Genomic DNA, 19,340 nt, shown 5'->3' with positions numbered 1-19,340 from the left:
AATAATAGAATAGGAAATAAAATTAAAAAAATACACCTCTCTCATCAAAAGAAGAAATAAATTATCGGTCGTATATCTTATTACCTGAAAAATAAATATAAATAATCATTTATGATAATAAGATGATCGGTAACATGAAAAATAAGATACATTTATTAATATGCATTAATAATATTGCAAAAGTTTGTTTACGATTGGTATATATAAATTAAATCTTAAATATTTTTAATGCAATCTTTTTTTTTATTTTGAATAAATTACTAAGGGAAGCACGTGGTATTATTCTTCATTTTATTTTTAGAAAAATATTAGGCAGTACACTCAGCAAATGCTATTTATTATTGATGGGGCATATTATCATGTTCCTTGATCAATAATATAACCTAAAAAAAGTACTATTATTTATATTTTCTAGCTAGGTATATGTGCTTCATTTTTTCCTTGTCATTTTCTAACAAAATATATTCTCTGCGTTTTAATTTATATGATGACTTGATTATACGTGAAGTTCAGTACGGAAAGTAGCAAATAAAATTCCTGACATATAAGATCATAATAATTCTTGATTTGCTAAAATGGAAAGCGTAAAATTATTAATAAATAATTTATGTTGTTTGAACTTTTTAATTATCTCACTCACGTGAATTGAAATTATTCGTGAGAAATTTTAATTTATTATCTTTCATTCCTTATTTAATATTAATATTTTCTTTGAATTATTAATCAATTTGAGTTCGCGTTATATAAGGTCTGTTATATTAAAAGAAGAAGTATTTTTTGTTTAAATTTTTATTAGGAAAAAAATTATGTAATTACCCGAGTTAAGATCGTATAATTTTTTTATGAATTTCCTACCAATTGAATTAAATGCAAAAGTCCTTTTTTTTATCACTCCACCTCTATCAGATACACACTATAATTTTATTTGTTTATAATATATCTGATACAAATGTTATTGTTGATACATAATTTCAATTATTTCAAATCTAAATCGGTATAAACTTGATTTATAGTTATGTATTTGATACATATCTTATTTATCTCGTACATAACATATGTATCGTTTGCTAACTGTATATCAGGAGAAGGAGTAATGTAAAAATTCGAGATTATTGTAATTTAAGAAACTCTTTAGGTAGAATGTAATTAATACCAAAATCATTAAAATTTCTGTACTTTATACTTGTCATATTCTCAAGATACGAGTCAAAAATGTCTGATTAAATATGAACATATTTTTATATATTCATTCCATCATAATCTTCGAGATTTAAAAAGCTCTGATTATCTTTAACTAAAGTATTTGTATCTATGCCTTTAAGATCATTCATGACATATACCACGATAGTGTTTGCTAGAAAATTCATTTAAATCCTTCCAAAAGCATTTCTTATTATTTTTTTATTTATTAATATTTCTTTTTAAAGTTCCAACTTCACTAAATTCTGTGGGGAACCAACATTTGGTCATCATGATTGAACATTAATTTAGAATTTAGGAACTAATCATACAAGATTCTTCACTATTAAAAAATATAAAAGGGAAAAATGTCAAATATATCCCTCAATTTTGGTTTATAGTTAATTTTATCTTCACTGTTAAAATAAAGTTAAGTTTACTTCTTTCGACACTAATTTCATAAAAAATTACCTCTTATTTAACAGAATGGATCATTCTCTAGATGGGCCGGGGCATCAGGTTAAAAATAGGGAATCGGTTTTTTTTAAAAAAAAAAATTGGATAATTAAGGTCAATTTTGGGGATTTCATCAAATGAGGATAATTTTGGTGAAATTAGTAATGAAAGGGATAAAATTAACTTTATTTTAACGGCGAAGATAAAAATCAAACTATAAACCAAAGTTGAAGAGTATTTTTAACACTTTTTTCAAAAAATAATGATAACTAGTTTAACAATATAATTACTTCAATTATGAATTTAGTAATACATTTAACAAATCCTAATATTTATGAATGGTGTAGTGGTGCTCTCACATTATTATCTTCTTATGATATAAGGATTTTAAATCTTCTAGGTTCCACTAGATAATATGATATTTTCGTTTAAATACATATGAGGTAGCCATTTTAAGTAATAATTGTTCGCAAAGGATTCAATATGATCAGTGAAAGAGCTAAGATTTTTAATTAAAAATTTAAAATTTTGATAGAGTAAACATTCGAATTAATCGAAGAAAGTTCGACATATGTTATATATAGCTAAAAAATAATTTAATTATATATAAATATTAATATTTTTCATCGAGCGAGATTCAAATGAATTCATTCGTAATATAAAAGTATAATATATGTCATAAGTTACCTATTATTCATATTATCTTTTTTTTTTTCCTGTTGTGTAGTTCAAATTAATTCTAACTTTCATGATATTAATTATACGGTAGTGATATTAAATATACGAATTGGATTTTTATTTGAACAAAATAAAATAAAATAATCTAAATTAACAATTGAATGAATTAATGGGACAACTTTCACATATAGCAAATAAAAAATTCATATCTGTATGCTATAACAAAGTTTGCATAATTGCGCTTCATAACAAACATAGAAACTCTATAATTCGCTATACATAATACAGTTGAAGCAAATTGTATAAAACGAGAAAGAGAGAAATTAGATACAATTTGAAAATTGTATAAAACGAGAAAGAAAGAAAGACAAAAGAAATTGAGCAGGTGAGTATTTTTATTGTATAATTATAAGTGTAGGACGAAAATATATGTACTTGCATGTGTATATACAATTTTCTCACGCTTTATACAAACAGAAACACAATTTATACATTTCGCTTCTATTTGTATAAGTGAGAAAGGCGAGGGTGGTGAGCGAGATTTGGGAGAGTGGCTTGCGAGATCTGGAAGAGGGGAGAGAGGGGAACAAAAATATATGTATTTATACAATTTTTTCTGCTTTTACAATTAGAAACAATTTTTATACACTTGTGTTTATATAAAAAGTGAGGAAGCGAGCGAAAGATTGGAGGAGAGTGGCGAGCAAGATATTTGGGAGAGAGGCGCCCGATAATTTTTTGCAAATGTTTGCTATGAAGCATAATTAAATTAAACCCTAGCTACTCCATTTATTTTAGATTATTAATTTGCTATTATATACAATTTTCCCGTGAATTAATTATGATCAGCCCAAAATAAAATATGTGTTAGGCACATCAATATATAAAACTTTTTTTTATAGGGATCATTGCACGTTCTTACCATTATATTATATAGTTTTAAATCGAATATATTAAACTAAACTCAACATTTGTCGACAACATGCCTCCTGAAATCTAATGAAACTACATAATTTAATCTGAAAATATTAATTATATAATTCAACAATTATTTAATTCGAGAAAGTTAAAATTATGTTTTTATTTTATTATAGATAATGATATGCTATTAATATAAATTAAAAACAAGTTGGCCGGGTGGATTTCTTAATTGCATTTTTATCCTTCCATTATTAATAAATTATAATTTTAAGCTTTGTAATTTCTGACTAAGTGCATTTAACCTTCATGTACTAATTGAAACATGCATTTGAATCTATTATAAATATTCACAAATTTTAAAACGATATATTAATTTTACATCGTTTAATTACTCACGTGTTCTGTGTGACTTGTAATGTTAAATACGTCATGCTGAGAATAAGAATCGTTCAAATATTTTATATTTTTTATGCAATGAATGAAAGAGATACATTTTAATTATTTAAAAATATTGAATTATATATCACTAAAGGGAGAAGCGCTCCTCCTTGATAATATCTTTAATTTAAAATTTAAACTCAAAATCGTTAATTATCTGCAATTGAATTGATTTAAATTTATTTTATTATTGAGTTGGAGAAACTTTGTAATCAATAATTTAATTTTTAGTTAGCTACTAATTAATTTAGCCAAACATAATGGACCATCTACCTGTTTCACCCAATTACAACTAATTAAAGTAATCAACATGCTTTCAAATATGTTCATCAATCCCTTTCCTAAAAATAATCATCATCAATATATATCCACAAAGATATACATATGTGTTACGTCAGAGACGTATTTAAGATTTAAAAAATATAAAATTAATAAATATTTATAATATTTAACAAATTTTCTAAACATATGTATAAAATCGAATAAAAGTTACTATATTTACATGTCATAAAGTATTATATTAAAATCGATTTTTTTTTTCGAGCAATTTTAATTTTCGTTATCACAAAGTTGATTGTGTGAAATATTGGACCCAATAATCATTCTAGATTTTTTCTTTTTTTGTTATACCTAGTTGTCATTAATAAATCAAGTACTATATATAATTATTTCCGTGTACTTAAGAAATTACTAGCTAAAGGGTGGTCCAAACTAAATTATTCGATTCGTTTTAATTTATATGTCTTTTTCTTTCATTTTTTTATTTGGATTATAAAAAAACGTTTACTTTCTATATTTCAATAACTTTTAAATTTCAAATATTTTCGTTTGTTTCCCCTTTAATAACACTCGCTTGTAGAAATGATATGACATATTTAATCTGAGACCACACACCAACTACAAATTTTAAAAGAAGACAAATTAGTAACAATAACTTACGTAACTAAACAGAAAATCCATTGCTGATTCTCTTTAAAGATGTAATGATAACAGATGTTTTTTATTTTAAAAAATCATAGCTATTTCTTTATATATATATAATTACAAGATTCAAAAGATATATTTTTACTTATATAACAAAAATTATATTAAAATTTAACAAAAATCGTAATAAAATATAACATATAGTTGTAACCAATAGTACCATATATATTATGTGTTGTAGAGTCAAAGAGTATATATTACTCTTACCAACCAAAAAGATTCTAATTTGTTATACATATATTTAATTAAGATCATTAAATATGTTTTATTTTTTATTTTATAAAACTAAACCTTGAAACAGATAAATAAAATATTATTTAATGAAATATGCAACAAAGGATTAGTTATTGAGTAGAGTACTAAAAATGCCTAGAAATAAAGTATTAACAATAGTACTTTGCTTAACTTTTTTAAGTTTAGATTATTGAATTTAATACATAATAATATGCCCCCATTAATAAACAACACTTGCTGAGTCATGTATTACCTAATATATTTCTTTAAAAAAAAAAACTTTAGGTTATAATCCTATTTATGAAGAATATAATAGCACGTGCTATCATTAGTAATTATTATTAAAACAGAAAAAGAAAATATGCACATATTAATTGTGCGCTCCAACTAATATGAATTTGACTTATATACACTATATAATAAATAATAAACATATGGTTATGGTTGTACTCATTATAATTTATTTTTGTGTCTATATCTTATTTTTCATTAAAAGAATATATATAATTAATTTTCAGATGATCATATATTAATTTCACTTCTTCTTTTGGTGGGAGGGGTGCTATATTTTCTTTTCTTTTGTTTTATTATTATATATGTATAGTCTTTTCTAAAATAGTATGTGGAGAATCTTGAATAGCTCTCTTAGTAATGCTGGCAAAATGAGCTCATATTTTGATAATTCGTTCGTAATTGATGAGTTGCGTGAGTGATTTTTTTACATGAGTAAATATGGATTGATACACATATTTAACCTATTTAAATATGGATAAACTATGAATAAAATATGACCAGATCGGTTAAGCTTCTAACTTTTATCCACTCATTATGATATCACTAAAAATAAAATTATAACTTCTCTTCCTTTCTATGTTCTTCTATAAAACTAATTATTTTTCTCTATAATTGAAAAAATGAAGTCATTAGCCCTCCAAAAATATATACTTTAAATCTACATTTCTTTTGTTAATTATAATTATATTTTTTTATTTGTTTGATTTTATATTGGATAAATAAATAAGAGTGTAAAATAAACAAATCATGTATTAGTTTTTAGTAGTGACATTGCTTTAAGTGCATTAAGCATGTTTTAGTCCTAAAATGCAAAAATTTATTTACTTTGATATTAAAAATATTCTCCCCATGTTATTACATAAATTTATTTTATATTGAAAAAGTTATGGCTTTTTTTTTTTTTTTTACTTTTGTGATTACAATAAAACTACATGAAATATTTTCAACATTTTTCATCTAAAAAGAAATTAAAATATTTTCTCCATATTGAATTTTTAAATATACTACTATTTATTCATGAGAATATACGTAAATATGGATAAACTACTATTTTATCGAACTCATTTATTATCTAATCTATTTTTACCCATATTAAATTTCGACCACTTAAATTATTACTCATTTTATGTTGATCTATTTTCAACCTGTTTATATTTAATCCAACCCGTCCATTTGCCACCACCATATAGCAAAGATGATGTTGCATCACATCAGTCATTTAATTAATTACAATAAATAAGATCAAGTTGATCACACACACACACACATATATATATATATATATCCCTTTCTTCTCCAATATTTTGTATTATCATCATCCATGGCCTCTACTACTAATTTCTTTATTATTCTTCTCTTTATAATCTCTCTTTCCTTCTTCTTATTTCTCCTTTGTTATTTTGTTAGACTAAAGTTTTTATGCAAATGTGAAATTTGTCAATGTTACATGACATCAAGTTGGTACCCTCAATTCACTAATTTGTGTGATTGGTATACTCATCTTCTTAAAAAATCCCCTACTAGAACCATACACATCCATGTTCTTGGTAACACCATCACCGCGAACCCTAAAAATGTCGAATACATGCTCAAAACAAGATTTGATAATTTTCCAAAAGGGAAGAATTTCTCAACAATCTTAGGTGATTTTCTTGGTAAAGGTATCTTCAATGTGGATGGAGATTTATGGAGATTTCAAAGGAAAATGGCTAGTCTTGAACTTCGACGAAATTCAATAAAATCATTTGCATTTGACGTAATGAACAATGAAATCCAAAATAGACTTATCCCATTATTAGCTTGTGTTGCTAATAACAAAGATGAGATTGTTTTGGATTTACAAGATGTTTTTAGAAGATTTTCTTTTGATAGTATTTGTAGATTTTCCTTTGGATTAGATCCAAAGTGTTTAGAATTATCACTTCCAATTTCACAATTTGCTATTTCCTTTGACTTAGCATCACAATTATCAGCTCAAAGAGCTATGCATGTGTCTCCAATTGTATGGAAAATCAAGAGATTTTTCAACATAGGAAGTGAAAGGAAGTTGAAAAAAGCAATCAAATTGATCAACATACTAGCACAAGAAGTGATAACACAACGTCGAAAATTAGGGTTTTCAAATCATAAGGATCTTCTATCAAGATTCATGCAAGGGGATATTGTCAATGAGACATACTTAAGAGATATTGTCATTAGTTTTCTCTTAGCTGGAAGAGACACTGTGGCATCCGCATCAACAAGCTTGTTTTGGCTACTCGCGGAGAATCCACGAGTAGTTGAGAGGATTAGAGAAGAAGCAAATGAAGTTCTTGGACTAAATCAAGAACTTACAAGTTGTGAACAATTGAGAGAACTTCATTATTTGCAAGCATGTGTTTATGAGAGTATGAGACTTTGTCCTCCAATACAATTTGACTCTAAGTTTTGTTTGGATGATGATTTTTTACCTGATGGGACTTTTGTTAAAAAGGGAACTAGGGTTACTTATCATCCTTATGCTATGGGAAGAATGGAAGAATTATGGGGTGTCGATTGTTTAGAATTCAAGCCAGAGAGATGGATTAATAAAGACGGTGTTTTTATCGACGAAAATCCTTTTAAGTATCCAGTTTTTCAAGCTGGGGTTAGGGTTTGCTTGGGTAAAGAAATGTCTCTTGTTGAACTTAAAAGTATGACTCTTTCATTCCTCCGACGATTTCACGTCGAATTAGCTCATCCATCCCATCACATTCCTCGATTCTCTCCTGGCCTAACCGCCTCGTTTCGTGGCGGTTTGCCAGTATTTGTGAGAGAAATTAAGAGTACTACTTAGTCTTGAAATTAAACTTGCTTTTGCTTGTTGACAAATGTATGTTTTTTTATGGGATGTCATGTTGTATCAATATCATTCAATGTGATTCTACTCATTTATGTAACTTTTCTTGTACATAATTTCTAGCTATGAAGAATTGATGATGCTTCTTCAATTCCTCTCTTTTCATTTTATATGAGACTGATTTGACGTACTAAAGTCGAATTATTTAACTTTCAAAATCGAACACACAAATTGCAATAATTTAAAATTGACTTTACATATTTAAAAGATTAAATAAAAGTATTATAGGACACTTTTTGTTATTAATTACAATCATAGATTGATATTCTCAAAATAGTTTCTCTACTTTCTTATACAGTAATATAATTTGCATACGTTCTATTCTTTCTAAGATTTCACTTATATACATTGTGCTATGTCCCAAGTTTTCACGTCTTCCTCAAATAAATAAATAAAAACAGGACAACAGACCATTAATCTAATGTCCAACACACTAACAAAAAAACAAGACATATAAAACTATGTTTGTTAATTTTAATAGTTATAAAACTCAAAATTTAAAAAATGTTAGATTCTGGTTTACTGAATTTATCTACAATCATTGACTTAATGGTGGTTCCCCACAAAATTTAGTGAAGTTCCACTTTTTTTTTTATAAAAATAAGTTTTTTCAATAAAAAAAAAACAAGAGAAGCTTTTGGAAGGATTCAAATGAATTTTCTAATCGTGGCATATTTCATATAAAAATGATTTTCAGGCATAGATAAAAATATATTAGTGAATTAAAATTTCATAAACATCAACGATTATGATGAAATAAGCTAATTAGAGCTTCACAAATGAAAAAAGAAATAGGAATGTTCATATATAGCCACTCAAAAAAAAGCTTAATAACTTTTGATAGCTACAGTGTGATAATTACAATTCGTAGCTACATGTTATAAGGAGGAGAGAGGCGAGAGAGAGAGGGCAAATAGTGTGAGAGAGGTGAATTGTATATGTATATCGGTTAGATAATTGTATATTATACATATATATTTCTATATACGAAAAGCGAGATTGGGAGAGGGAGGAGAGAGACGAGCGAGATTGGGAGCGGGAGGAGGAGAGAGGAGAGCGGGAGAGGGCAGAGAGTGAGAGAGAGGTGAATTGCATATGTATATCGGTTAGATAATTGTATATTATACATATGTATTTGTATATTCTAGCAAATTATACTTGTACAAACGTGACTAATGATAGAAACTCCAAGTAAGCCACATAATTAATGTACAATGTTAGTCACAAGTGATAGTCATAACAAATTATAGCTATGATGAGTAATTAAGTAGGATAAATTTTTGCTTAACCACGTAATTTTCTAAAAAAGGAAACAAGAGTAATTCTTAGACGATGCAAATCTGAATTACTCAAATCCCAAAATATTAAATAAATTATCAAAAATTATATTAGCTACAGTAATAGATTAGCAACGAAGTTCATAGTTAATTTCAATTTTTGTTGAAATAAAAAGAAAAAAAATATTCCGATACACAAAATATTTTGTATTTACGCGAGGTTTGAATTAAAAAATTTGTTCTTCAAAAGATATGGCATTGATAGCCTAACTTAGTATACTCAAACTTTAGTAATCTACAATTGCTCCAAAATTCATAAAGATGAAACAAAAGCTATAATTAAAGTATATATTATCATTATATTGAATATGCCCTTTAGTTTACATGGAATTTTAATGATGACAATAATCTTAAAAAGTTATAAAAATTAAAATTTTTACAAGTGTTGTCCATGTCAGTACCAAACATGTTGGCCACTATCAATGGTGGCCTTTGCATAAATTTTCTTTTGATGAAATAATTATAATGTGATTTAGTACAAAATTTATTCAACATCCAAATGGTTGAATACAATTGATCTATCATGTAAACTAATGGTTACACGTATGGCCCCTTTCTATGTCCCCATTTAGATTTTATTCCCATTCGAAAATTGTATTCTCAAATTCTAATTTTAAGTTAAATTTCAAAATTTTATGATTAAATATTTTTTTTTAGAGTACGATTCTTAAAAATGTGAAAAAAATTTGTGACCAAGCAAAGATCATCGAGTCTAATATTTAGTTATATATTACTCAACCTTACAGACCAAATATTAGACTGTTATTAAATATTTATAACAACTTATTTAATAGTATTAGACTTATAAAATGTTAGACTGTTAATAAACGTTATAACAACTTATTAAATGGTATTAGACTTTGATCTAACATTTTATTACAAAATTTTTAATTTTATTGAAATAAAATCTTTAAATCAGAATCATTTATTAAACATCTCAATTAAGAAGGGAACCCCATGAAAATTGATACAACATAAAGGATTTTAATTGTCTTAAAAGTACTATGACCAACATATAATTTTTGACTTGATAACTTGACAAATCTTATGATGATATTGTAACATGTTTCACATCGGTAGAGCGATGAGTATTTAGTTTTCTTATATACGTTTGGATAAATCTCTCCTCATTAGCTAGTTTTTGGGTTGAATTAGATTCAAGTATCATATTTTTACATGATATCAGAATCAAACTCATCTAAATTTGTTGTTCATCGATAATAGGCCCCATTTAGAAGTGTTCACGCTCCAATTGAAGTTAGGGCATGCGGGGAAATGCTAAAATGTCTCGCAACAGTAGAGAAATAAAAATTTAATCTTCTTATATAGACTTGAACGAACTTCCCCTCATGAATTAGTTCCCCGTGTCATACCTTACGGATATTTTATTAAGTTCATGCTAATTTTATGACAATATTCTTTTGAAATGAATATTTTAAAATAAATATTTTTGATCGTCTAGACACAACGCGCAAATGTCTTTTAAATTTTATGATACCCCCTTAAGTACAAAAACTTTAGAACTAACAAAGCATAACAACAAACATATTATTAAACAAACTAAAGTTACAAAACTAGGAATTACATTTAATTAAAAAGACACTAAAGCACACTGATTAAAATTAACAAAACTAGAAATTAAATAAATAAAAACAAATTAATTTAATAAACTAAAGGATTTTTTGAGTGAGGGTAGATTTTAAGTTAGTATACACAGCATGCCATCCAGCTTCAGTAGGATGAACTCTGTCCCAAAAAAATGCAGATTTTGGATCATTGCAAACTGTATACATCTTTTCACCTTTAACATTCATACTTCCACATGAATATTTGTTGCTTATTCCCATGCAACATGGCTTCAACGGTGTCTCGAACCTCGTGCTTCCTGTCAGACGAAATCAAGATTTTAAGTTTATGAATTTTTGTATTCTCGAAATAGATAATGTCAAATATCCTCCAATGTTTGTAATAATGTTGACCTTATAATACTTGTGGTAATAGAAGGAAATTATGAATTTATCATTAACCCCCCCCCCCCCCGAAACTCTACCCCTACTCCCTAGACTCGCCTTTTAGGGATCTTTGGTTAATATTATCTAAGTCAGATTCATGTCAGATAGATTTACTAAAAGAACAAAACGCTCTAAACTAAAAAATTTCTACATTATTTGGAGGGACAACTTGGACCCAAAATCTCAACCATTATTCCACGACCTTGTCTATAGGGTTCTGAATGACATACAATAGACGTTTTCTCATTTAATAAGCCTTACAATGTGCAATTCAAATAGTCTGAGGTCAAAAAGCAGGGTATCAAACACACAACCTTACTTTCATTTAGTTTGATTTGAACCTCTCAAACCAAAAGAAAAATCAGGCTAGAAAATGACTGGTGTATCAGTCCAACTATTGGACACTAGACCCACCCTACACATAGGTATGTCATAATTATGTGTTTCATTCAAATTGGATAAATTATACTTTTTAAAAAAATTATATTCTTTTAACGAAGCAGTGTCGAATGACATACCTGGTGCTCCTTTACTTGCCAAGACAGAGTTGAAAGAGCTAAAAAGATCAAGAATCACAAAAGTTGAACCCATTGTCTCATTGTTCAATTTTTCCACAGCTTGTTGCAATAGTGAATTGTGAAGATCCACAGCAATATTCTCAGTAGCATTGCATTGTTGAAATGAATTCAAAATTGTGCTTTGTGGAAGACATCCTAGTGGTTCCAATGCTGTCACTGCTATCTTTTTGGCACCTAATTTATTGACTCTTTTCATGTTTACAACTAGTTGATTCACCACACTAGTTATAAAGGCAGGAATATCCTACAAAAAAAAAAACAATTAATTATATAACATTGTACGTAAAATTAGTGTTGCGCAGACTTTTCAAATAATTTTGTAGCAAGTCACGTTAGATCCTCAAAAGATGTATTTTTAGAAGATCTAATACATATAGGATGACAGTTTTGAAGAGTTGAAGCAACACATAATAACATTACAAGTATGAAAAAATTGTCTTGCTCGGACTTTTCAAAATATGTTATTGTCATCGTGAATTAGATCTTCTGAAAAATGCATTACTTTTGGAATATCTAATACACATAGGATGACAATTTTGAAGAGTCCGAACAACATAATATAAATTAAATAATACATATTAACATGTATAGAAAATTTATATTGTTGAGACTTTTTAAAATATTATCGTACTAGCTACTTGTGTTATATCTTTCCAAAATTTATTAATTTTGAAGGATCCAACATGCACATAATGTTATTTTTAAAGAGTCTAAGCAACGTAACATAGAATTCTTACTTCAATTCCGAAGACAATGAAATTTCAAAAATGTATATGTTTTCTTTATTTTAAAATGATAGTGTCCATACCAATTTGTATAATCTTATATTATTTCATCAGATACCTATTACTTTTCATCTTCATATATACAAAATACATCCATATAACCAACAAAACTCAAACATATTAGCCATTATTGTATCTATGAAATTTTAACAAAATATTCAAAATTATATTCACTTCATTGACCATCAACTATGACGTGAACCATAACTTTCCGCCTAGACCTAAATTTGTCTATGATCAACCACTTGTATATAGCATTTGTGTCGATCGTTAGGTTAGACTATCACATCACACCATTTTGAGGTGTGATCCTTCCTCTGCTAGCCGTTCTATGCAAGATATTTTGTGCATCACTTCTTCGCACTTTTAATACAATAAATAAGTTATGACAGAATTTGAACTCGTAATATCTTCTATTCAAAACAAATAAACTATCAAGTTATATAACACGTCTTCAATTGTTCCACAGTGTAATTTACCAAATCCATGAATGAATTCATCTAGTTTATAGTGTAGTAGGTATAGGCCAAGTTTAATTGTTCCAAAATAATGAAATTATTATACATAAAAATCCAAAAGAATTAGGTTGGTCAACATCTAAATTGGTGTCAGCAACCATTTAATATATACAAAGAGGCCCTTCTATTCTACATTAAATATCAATTCTTCACTGAACATTTCAGTTCAAAGACTATAGTACTACCTTGACTTTTTATATTTTTTTTAAATCTCCATTCAAGATTTTATTCATAATTTATGAATATGACATGTTAGATAAGATATTCATATAATTTAATAACAATAAGAGTTATTAAAGAGATACACAAAATGTTATTCATATGACGCTCATAAAAAAGGACGAGTCAAAATAAAAAAATAAATAGATATCTACGTATAGTTGACAACTTCTAGAAGAAAAGATGCACATAACATCATAGGTAAATTTTTACACCCGTAAGGAAAAGAAAAAAAAGAATAATAACATAAATTCACATAATATACGTATTTTTATATACAATAATAAGATTAACCAAACAATACGTGTCATAAACCTCAATCATAATAATCTTAAATTAACCAATTTTGTTTTTTTCTTGGTTTGGCACATTAGGAAAATGGTGTATATATGTCACATCAAGAAAATAATATTTTTAAAAAAAAGATGAAATCAAATACAATTTTTATGGTTAGCAATGATACACCAAATCCAGTACATTAGTGTATAGTAGCTGCAGGGCCTAGTATAATTTGTTTCATTATGAAAATTATTGATTTGCACATAAAAATTTATTATTTAACTTTGACTGAATATATAATTTAATAAAGAGAGAATAATTCTAAAAATTGTAATTTAAAAAAAATAAAAATGATTATGTAGTTATAAATCATATCATAACAGATAAAATGACATTTTAAAATTAAATTATCATCATATATTAAAATATGACATTCATTTTAAAATCTATTTAAAAATATTGAAATTGATAAAGTAAAATCAATTAAAATGGGAAACACTCTTTGTCATAGGTTTTTTTTTTTTATCTAAAATTAATATCCGTTATTAAAAATGGGAGGAAATTCACTAATAATTACATCAAACCATACAACGGTAATATTATCATTTCAAATTTAAATTGTATACCTCATGAATATAAAAATATTTTGTACCACTAGGTTATTAGAAGGATATTATCAAATTACCATTTTTAAAAATAAGAGATTTGTAATCTTGAAACGAAATAAATAAATTATCTACTAAATAAAAATGGCTTGATAGTGTAAAACTCTCTAATATTTATATAATTTAAATTTATATTTCTCCTGTCTCTATTTATATTATTTTATTTAAAAATTTCAAAAGAAAAACTATACAAATTAAAAAATTTGAAACAAAATATATTTTTAAAAATTGTATAAAAATATTATACATAATTTATTATACTATATAATTTAAAATATTTAAAAAATCATATAATATATCAAGACAAAAATATTATTTGACTTTTCAAATTTGAAAATGTGAAAACGTGTCAGTCCCACAATTTGGAAACTCAGAAGTTAGAACCAAACGTACATCACATGGTCAAAATAAAAATTTTGTGGTTTCAAAATATGTGTACAAAAGTGAACACAAGGATAAAAAATTTCTAAAAAATTTGTAATATATATATATAAGAAAGTGTAAAAAAAATTAAATACTAAACAATTTATTTTTTTTATTTTAAGTCTAATTAAGTTTTAGTGGTCAAAGTCTACATCAATTGATATTATTCTATCCCTATCAATATCAATGGAAATTGGAAAGTAGTAAGTATTTTATGAAATTTATTAAAGCAAGAGTAATTGATTTCTTTTATTTTTCACCTCTCCCTATTAAAATAGTGTTTTTATTTATATCCTAACATGACACGAATCCTCAATCTATCGATTACTGTAATCATGGCTCGAACTTTCAATCTATCGATTGTTACTAATATAACTCGAACCCTCAATTTATCGAGTGCAGCTATTATCACTTGAACTCTCAATCTACGGATTGCTGCTAACATGGCTCAAATCTTCAATCTACCTATTGCTGCTAACATGACTCGAACTCTCAATCTACGTATTGCTGCTAACATGACTCGAACCCTCAATCTACCGATTGCTGCTAACATGACTCGCACCCTCAATCTACAGATTGCACCTAACATAATTCGAACCCTCAATCTACCGACTGCAACTAACATGATTCGAACCCTCAATCTACGATTGCTGCTAACATGATTCGAACCCTCAATCTACCGATTCCAGCAAACATGATTCGAACCCTCAATCTATCAATTACTAATATTAGAGATGGCCAACCACTTATGCAAGCCTCACTTTATCTCATGCAAACTGACTCGACTATCACGATTATAAGTATTCTTTTAAAGTACCTGAACTGTACCACCATTAGCAAGGTAAGCACCATAATCATTTCCAGCAAGAGAAAGCAAGAACAATGAATATTGTTCAATATCTGCCTTTGTGTATACTGATTCAGCCATCAATTTTTGAAAAAAATCAATTTGAGTTGTCATATTTGGCTCTGGGACTGTAGTATTAAAAACACCAGTTCCTCCATAGGCAAAATTAATTCCATATTTTAGCCTATTTGTTGCATATTTCATCCATCTATATGGTATTGGTGATTTCAATCCCAAGAATTTTGCTGTTTTGTGCATTCAAAAAAACAATTAAAAGTATGTCAGGTCACTCAAAAAATATCGATATGTAATTATTTATAAAGAGTGAGAATAGTAAACTTAAATATTAGATAAATTATCTACTATATCAATAGAGAAAGACGATAATAACAATAATAACATTAACATGCCCAATATCGTCTATACATAAAATAGAATATACACAGATTTTACTTTAGAGAGATTATTTAATTTCCGATCAATAATAAATAAAGATAATCAAAAAATGAGATCTAGAGAAAATAAAAAACACATAAATTTTACGTTAGAGAGATTACTTAATTTCCTACGGACAATAGATAAAGATGATCGATATGGTATAAAAATTATTTACATAATCGATGGATATTAATTAATTAAATTCACACCTAAAGATGTGTCGTCTTTATGGTTCATAAAATAGATTGAAAATCATGAAATTTTATATTATCGAAGGCAAAATTTATTAATCACTTCTTCTCATTATTTTGTCTAAAATCTTGATAGAGAGTTACAAATTTACTCAAAGGTAATCACAATTAGAAAAAATTAGTCATATGTGTAAACCTATTTAAATGATATAATTTTTCAACAAACACATGTCATTTAACATTACTTAAGGTGCCTCCAATACGATCTTGACAAATACAATTATTCAATAAACATAATAATAAATTTTCTTTTAATAAAATTAATCAAAATACATATAATTTAACTCAAACATTACCTAACTTTATTTTAAAAAACCTAACTCAAAGACTTGGCATGGGAGTTTGGTAGAATAAATCATAATAAGTAGGCAAAACAAAAGTGGCAAGATAATGACAATAACAATTAATTAAAAAAAAAAAAGAAGCTCAGTTTAGCACTAATTAATTTTTTTCATAATGTCATACTTTAACATATAAAGCAACATATTTATTATAGTTTTTTTTTTAAAAAAAAAAAAGGTATGTATTTTTATTTATTTATTGATAGAGAAAAGTAATTATTGTAGTCTGACAATAAAATGCAGAAAAAGAAACAAAAGTAGGAATAATGCAACATGTCTAGCCCCAGCAAAAAAGCATACAATGCAAAAAGAAATATACTCATTAACAACCCACTATAGAAAAAAGAGAGATAAAAAAAAATTACTCGTAATATATATATATATTAAAATTTGATTAAATTTAAATTTATATACATAAAAATAAATATTTCTTAATAAATACGAAATTAATATTTTAATTAAACATAAATAAATACTTATCTTTCGACATAACCATTATCGATAAAAATTAAATTGTTAATATAAACAAAAAGTTGAAATACAGATATAAAGATAAAGTGAACACAATTATGAAAAAGAGCACGGGGAGAAGCAAAAAAAAAAAGAGATTAGGATTTAATCCACATCAGAAAAAAATTCTTTTTTATAATTTTCTTATATTATTTTATTTCAATAAATTAATTTCTTTATTTTCATAAATTAAAATAAAATTGCCTATTTTGTTATTTTGTAATTTACATAACAATATTTAATTAGACATACATGTAAAATATATATTTTTTTATAAAATCTAATGAACTATGAATAAAATCTAATTAAAATTACTAAAACAAAATAATTTATCTATCTCAAACTTATGTAATTCATTTGAACCACACACAAACTTAAGTTGATTTGTATAACTAAAAATCAAAAAATTCTTTTAAAATATATTCCACGTCAATAAAATGGATGAAGTGACTTTTTAAACAACATACTCTTACGATAGTAAATATTCACTTAAATTTTGTATCGAGTCAAATATTATTAAGTGTAATTTACCTAGGTAATCGGTGAGTACACGTCCATCGGAAAACCTGCCGGAGGGCTTGCCGGGAAAAGTGAGACCATAAGGTTGTCTCCAAGAATTAGCCATTGATTTTCTATTATTACCAGTATCAGCATAAGAATCTCCAAATACAAACATTTTTGTTGGTTTAAAATTATAAAATTGGTGATCTTTTTGGTCATTTTTGTAATTTTTTGGGTTATTCTGGTGACGATGATGGTGATGATGACGTGAACCTTCAACTCGAACACCCCATAAAAACCCTGTAAAAAAATACAACAATAAAAAAAAAAAAGAGTATTATTGTACAAATTATATACACTGACGATAATAATAACATATTTCAAAAGGGCAAGGATAGAGTCAGAATCATATTATTTGTACGTAGTTAAAATTATATTTTTATGCAAATATAATAAATGCTGAACAATCTTCATCTTTTTAGTATGTTTAAGTGAAAATTTTAATTCTGTCACTAAAAATTGTTACATATCATAATAAGTACGCAACACTTACTCCTACACCTATCTATAATTCGACTCAAATAAAACATTTCAAGATAGATTTTTTTCTAAAAAAATACAATAATAATGAAGAAAAATTCTATATACTGACAATAAAAAAAAATTAAAATGTAATTGGAGTTAAATCATATGTTAAACTACATTTATAATTAAAGCTACATGGATTAGAAGTCTGATCAATTAAACACGAAATATCTTTAAATTTTGTATCTTTTTGATAAAATTCTTGATTTTATCATTATGAAAATTTTGATTTCGTTATTACTAGTAATGTAAAAATAAATTATAATTATGCTAACGATATATATAACGTAAATTAAAAAGTGTACCTGTGATGAAGATGGAGAAAATGAAGAAGTTAGAGATCTTCATGGAGATTTTGTTTTGAATAGAGTGAAGAAAATGGGGGAAAAAGAAGAAATAGTGAGATTCTATTTGAGAATTATAAACATATTTATAGATATGATAAATAAATAAAATAATAAAGAATATGAGGGGGACACATTTATTGGTGGAGTATTAATTTGTTTTATATTTTCAATAAAATAAATAAAATAATAATAAGTGGAACTTTACTAATTTAAGTAAAGAGCCATTTGGTCAGTGGCACAAAGTCATGAAAAAGGTTTTATTCAGTTTTTTATTTTTTCATATTCACATTGGTGGGTTTCTTTTTTTTTTAAAATAGAAAATTAGCCATAACGCAAAAGATGGGGTATATTCTTTTCTACAATTTTTTTTTTTAAAATGTTAGTATTACTTTGAGAATTATTTTTTTAAAAAAAATTATGATCTTTATAACTATTGTTATTTGTTTTCGATTTTTTTTTAATAGTGAATATATAACAGAACATGAAAGTTCTGTTTTATAAAAAAATATGATTATTAAAGTTACGATAAAGAAGTTTGACTAGAGGTTTAAAGCGATTTAATTATTTTGAATCAATACGAAGAAGAAGCGGATGAACGATTCTAATTGAGTGTCTAAATATAACACATTTTACCCGATCAGA

At 26.3% G+C, this 19,340-nt stretch overlaps 2 protein-coding genes across 2 annotated transcripts; one reads left to right on the top strand and one right to left on the bottom strand.

Moving 5' to 3' along the window:
- Positions 1-6,476: 6,476 nt before the first annotated feature.
- Positions 6,477-8,118, top strand: LOC138338239 (cytochrome P450 94C1-like). Its single transcript, XM_069289010.1, has one exon. It carries the CDS (start codon positions 6,506-6,508, stop codon positions 7,997-7,999), a length of 1,494 nt encoding a protein of 497 aa, XP_069145111.1. The 5' UTR covers positions 6,477-6,505; the 3' UTR covers positions 8,000-8,118.
- Positions 8,119-10,923: 2,805 nt separating this feature from the next.
- On the bottom strand, positions 10,924-18,814 carry LOC101257797 (GDSL esterase/lipase At5g03610). Its single transcript, XM_004246478.5, has 5 exons — positions 18,657-18,814; positions 17,797-18,066; positions 15,696-15,970; positions 11,930-12,233; positions 10,924-11,284 (listed from the first exon to the last, which is right to left on the bottom strand). Exons 1-5 carry the CDS (start codon positions 18,697-18,699, stop codon positions 11,070-11,072), a joined length of 1,107 nt encoding a protein of 368 aa, XP_004246526.1. The 5' UTR covers positions 18,700-18,814; the 3' UTR covers positions 10,924-11,069.
- Between the last annotated feature and the right edge of the window lie 526 nt (positions 18,815-19,340).

The sequence above is a fragment of the Solanum lycopersicum genome, chromosome 9, assembly GCF_036512215.1.
Source record: "Solanum lycopersicum chromosome 9, SLM_r2.1".
In the NCBI taxonomy this organism is placed as follows: domain Eukaryota; kingdom Viridiplantae; phylum Streptophyta; class Magnoliopsida; order Solanales; family Solanaceae; genus Solanum; species Solanum lycopersicum.
The sequence above is the reverse complement of the archived record's forward strand: the minus strand, read 5'-3'. Positions and strand labels throughout refer to the sequence as shown.

Excerpts from the sequence above, each read along its gene's own strand:
- LOC138338239 (XM_069289010.1), top strand. The coding sequence starts at position 6,506 with ATGGCCTCTACTACTAATTTCTTTATTATTCTTCTCTTTATAATCTCT.
- LOC101257797 (XM_004246478.5), bottom strand. The coding sequence starts at position 18,699 with ATGAAGATCTCTAACTTCTTCATTTTCTCCATCTTCATCACAG. Across the intron at positions 15,971-17,796 it reads TGTACTCACCGATTACCTAG|CAAAATTCTTGGGATTGAAA; the intron begins GTAAATTACACT and ends TGCACAAAACAG. Across the intron at positions 12,234-15,695 it reads CTAATGGTGGTACAGTTCAG|GATATTCCTGCCTTTATAAC; the intron begins GTACTTTAAAAG and ends TTTTTTTTGTAG.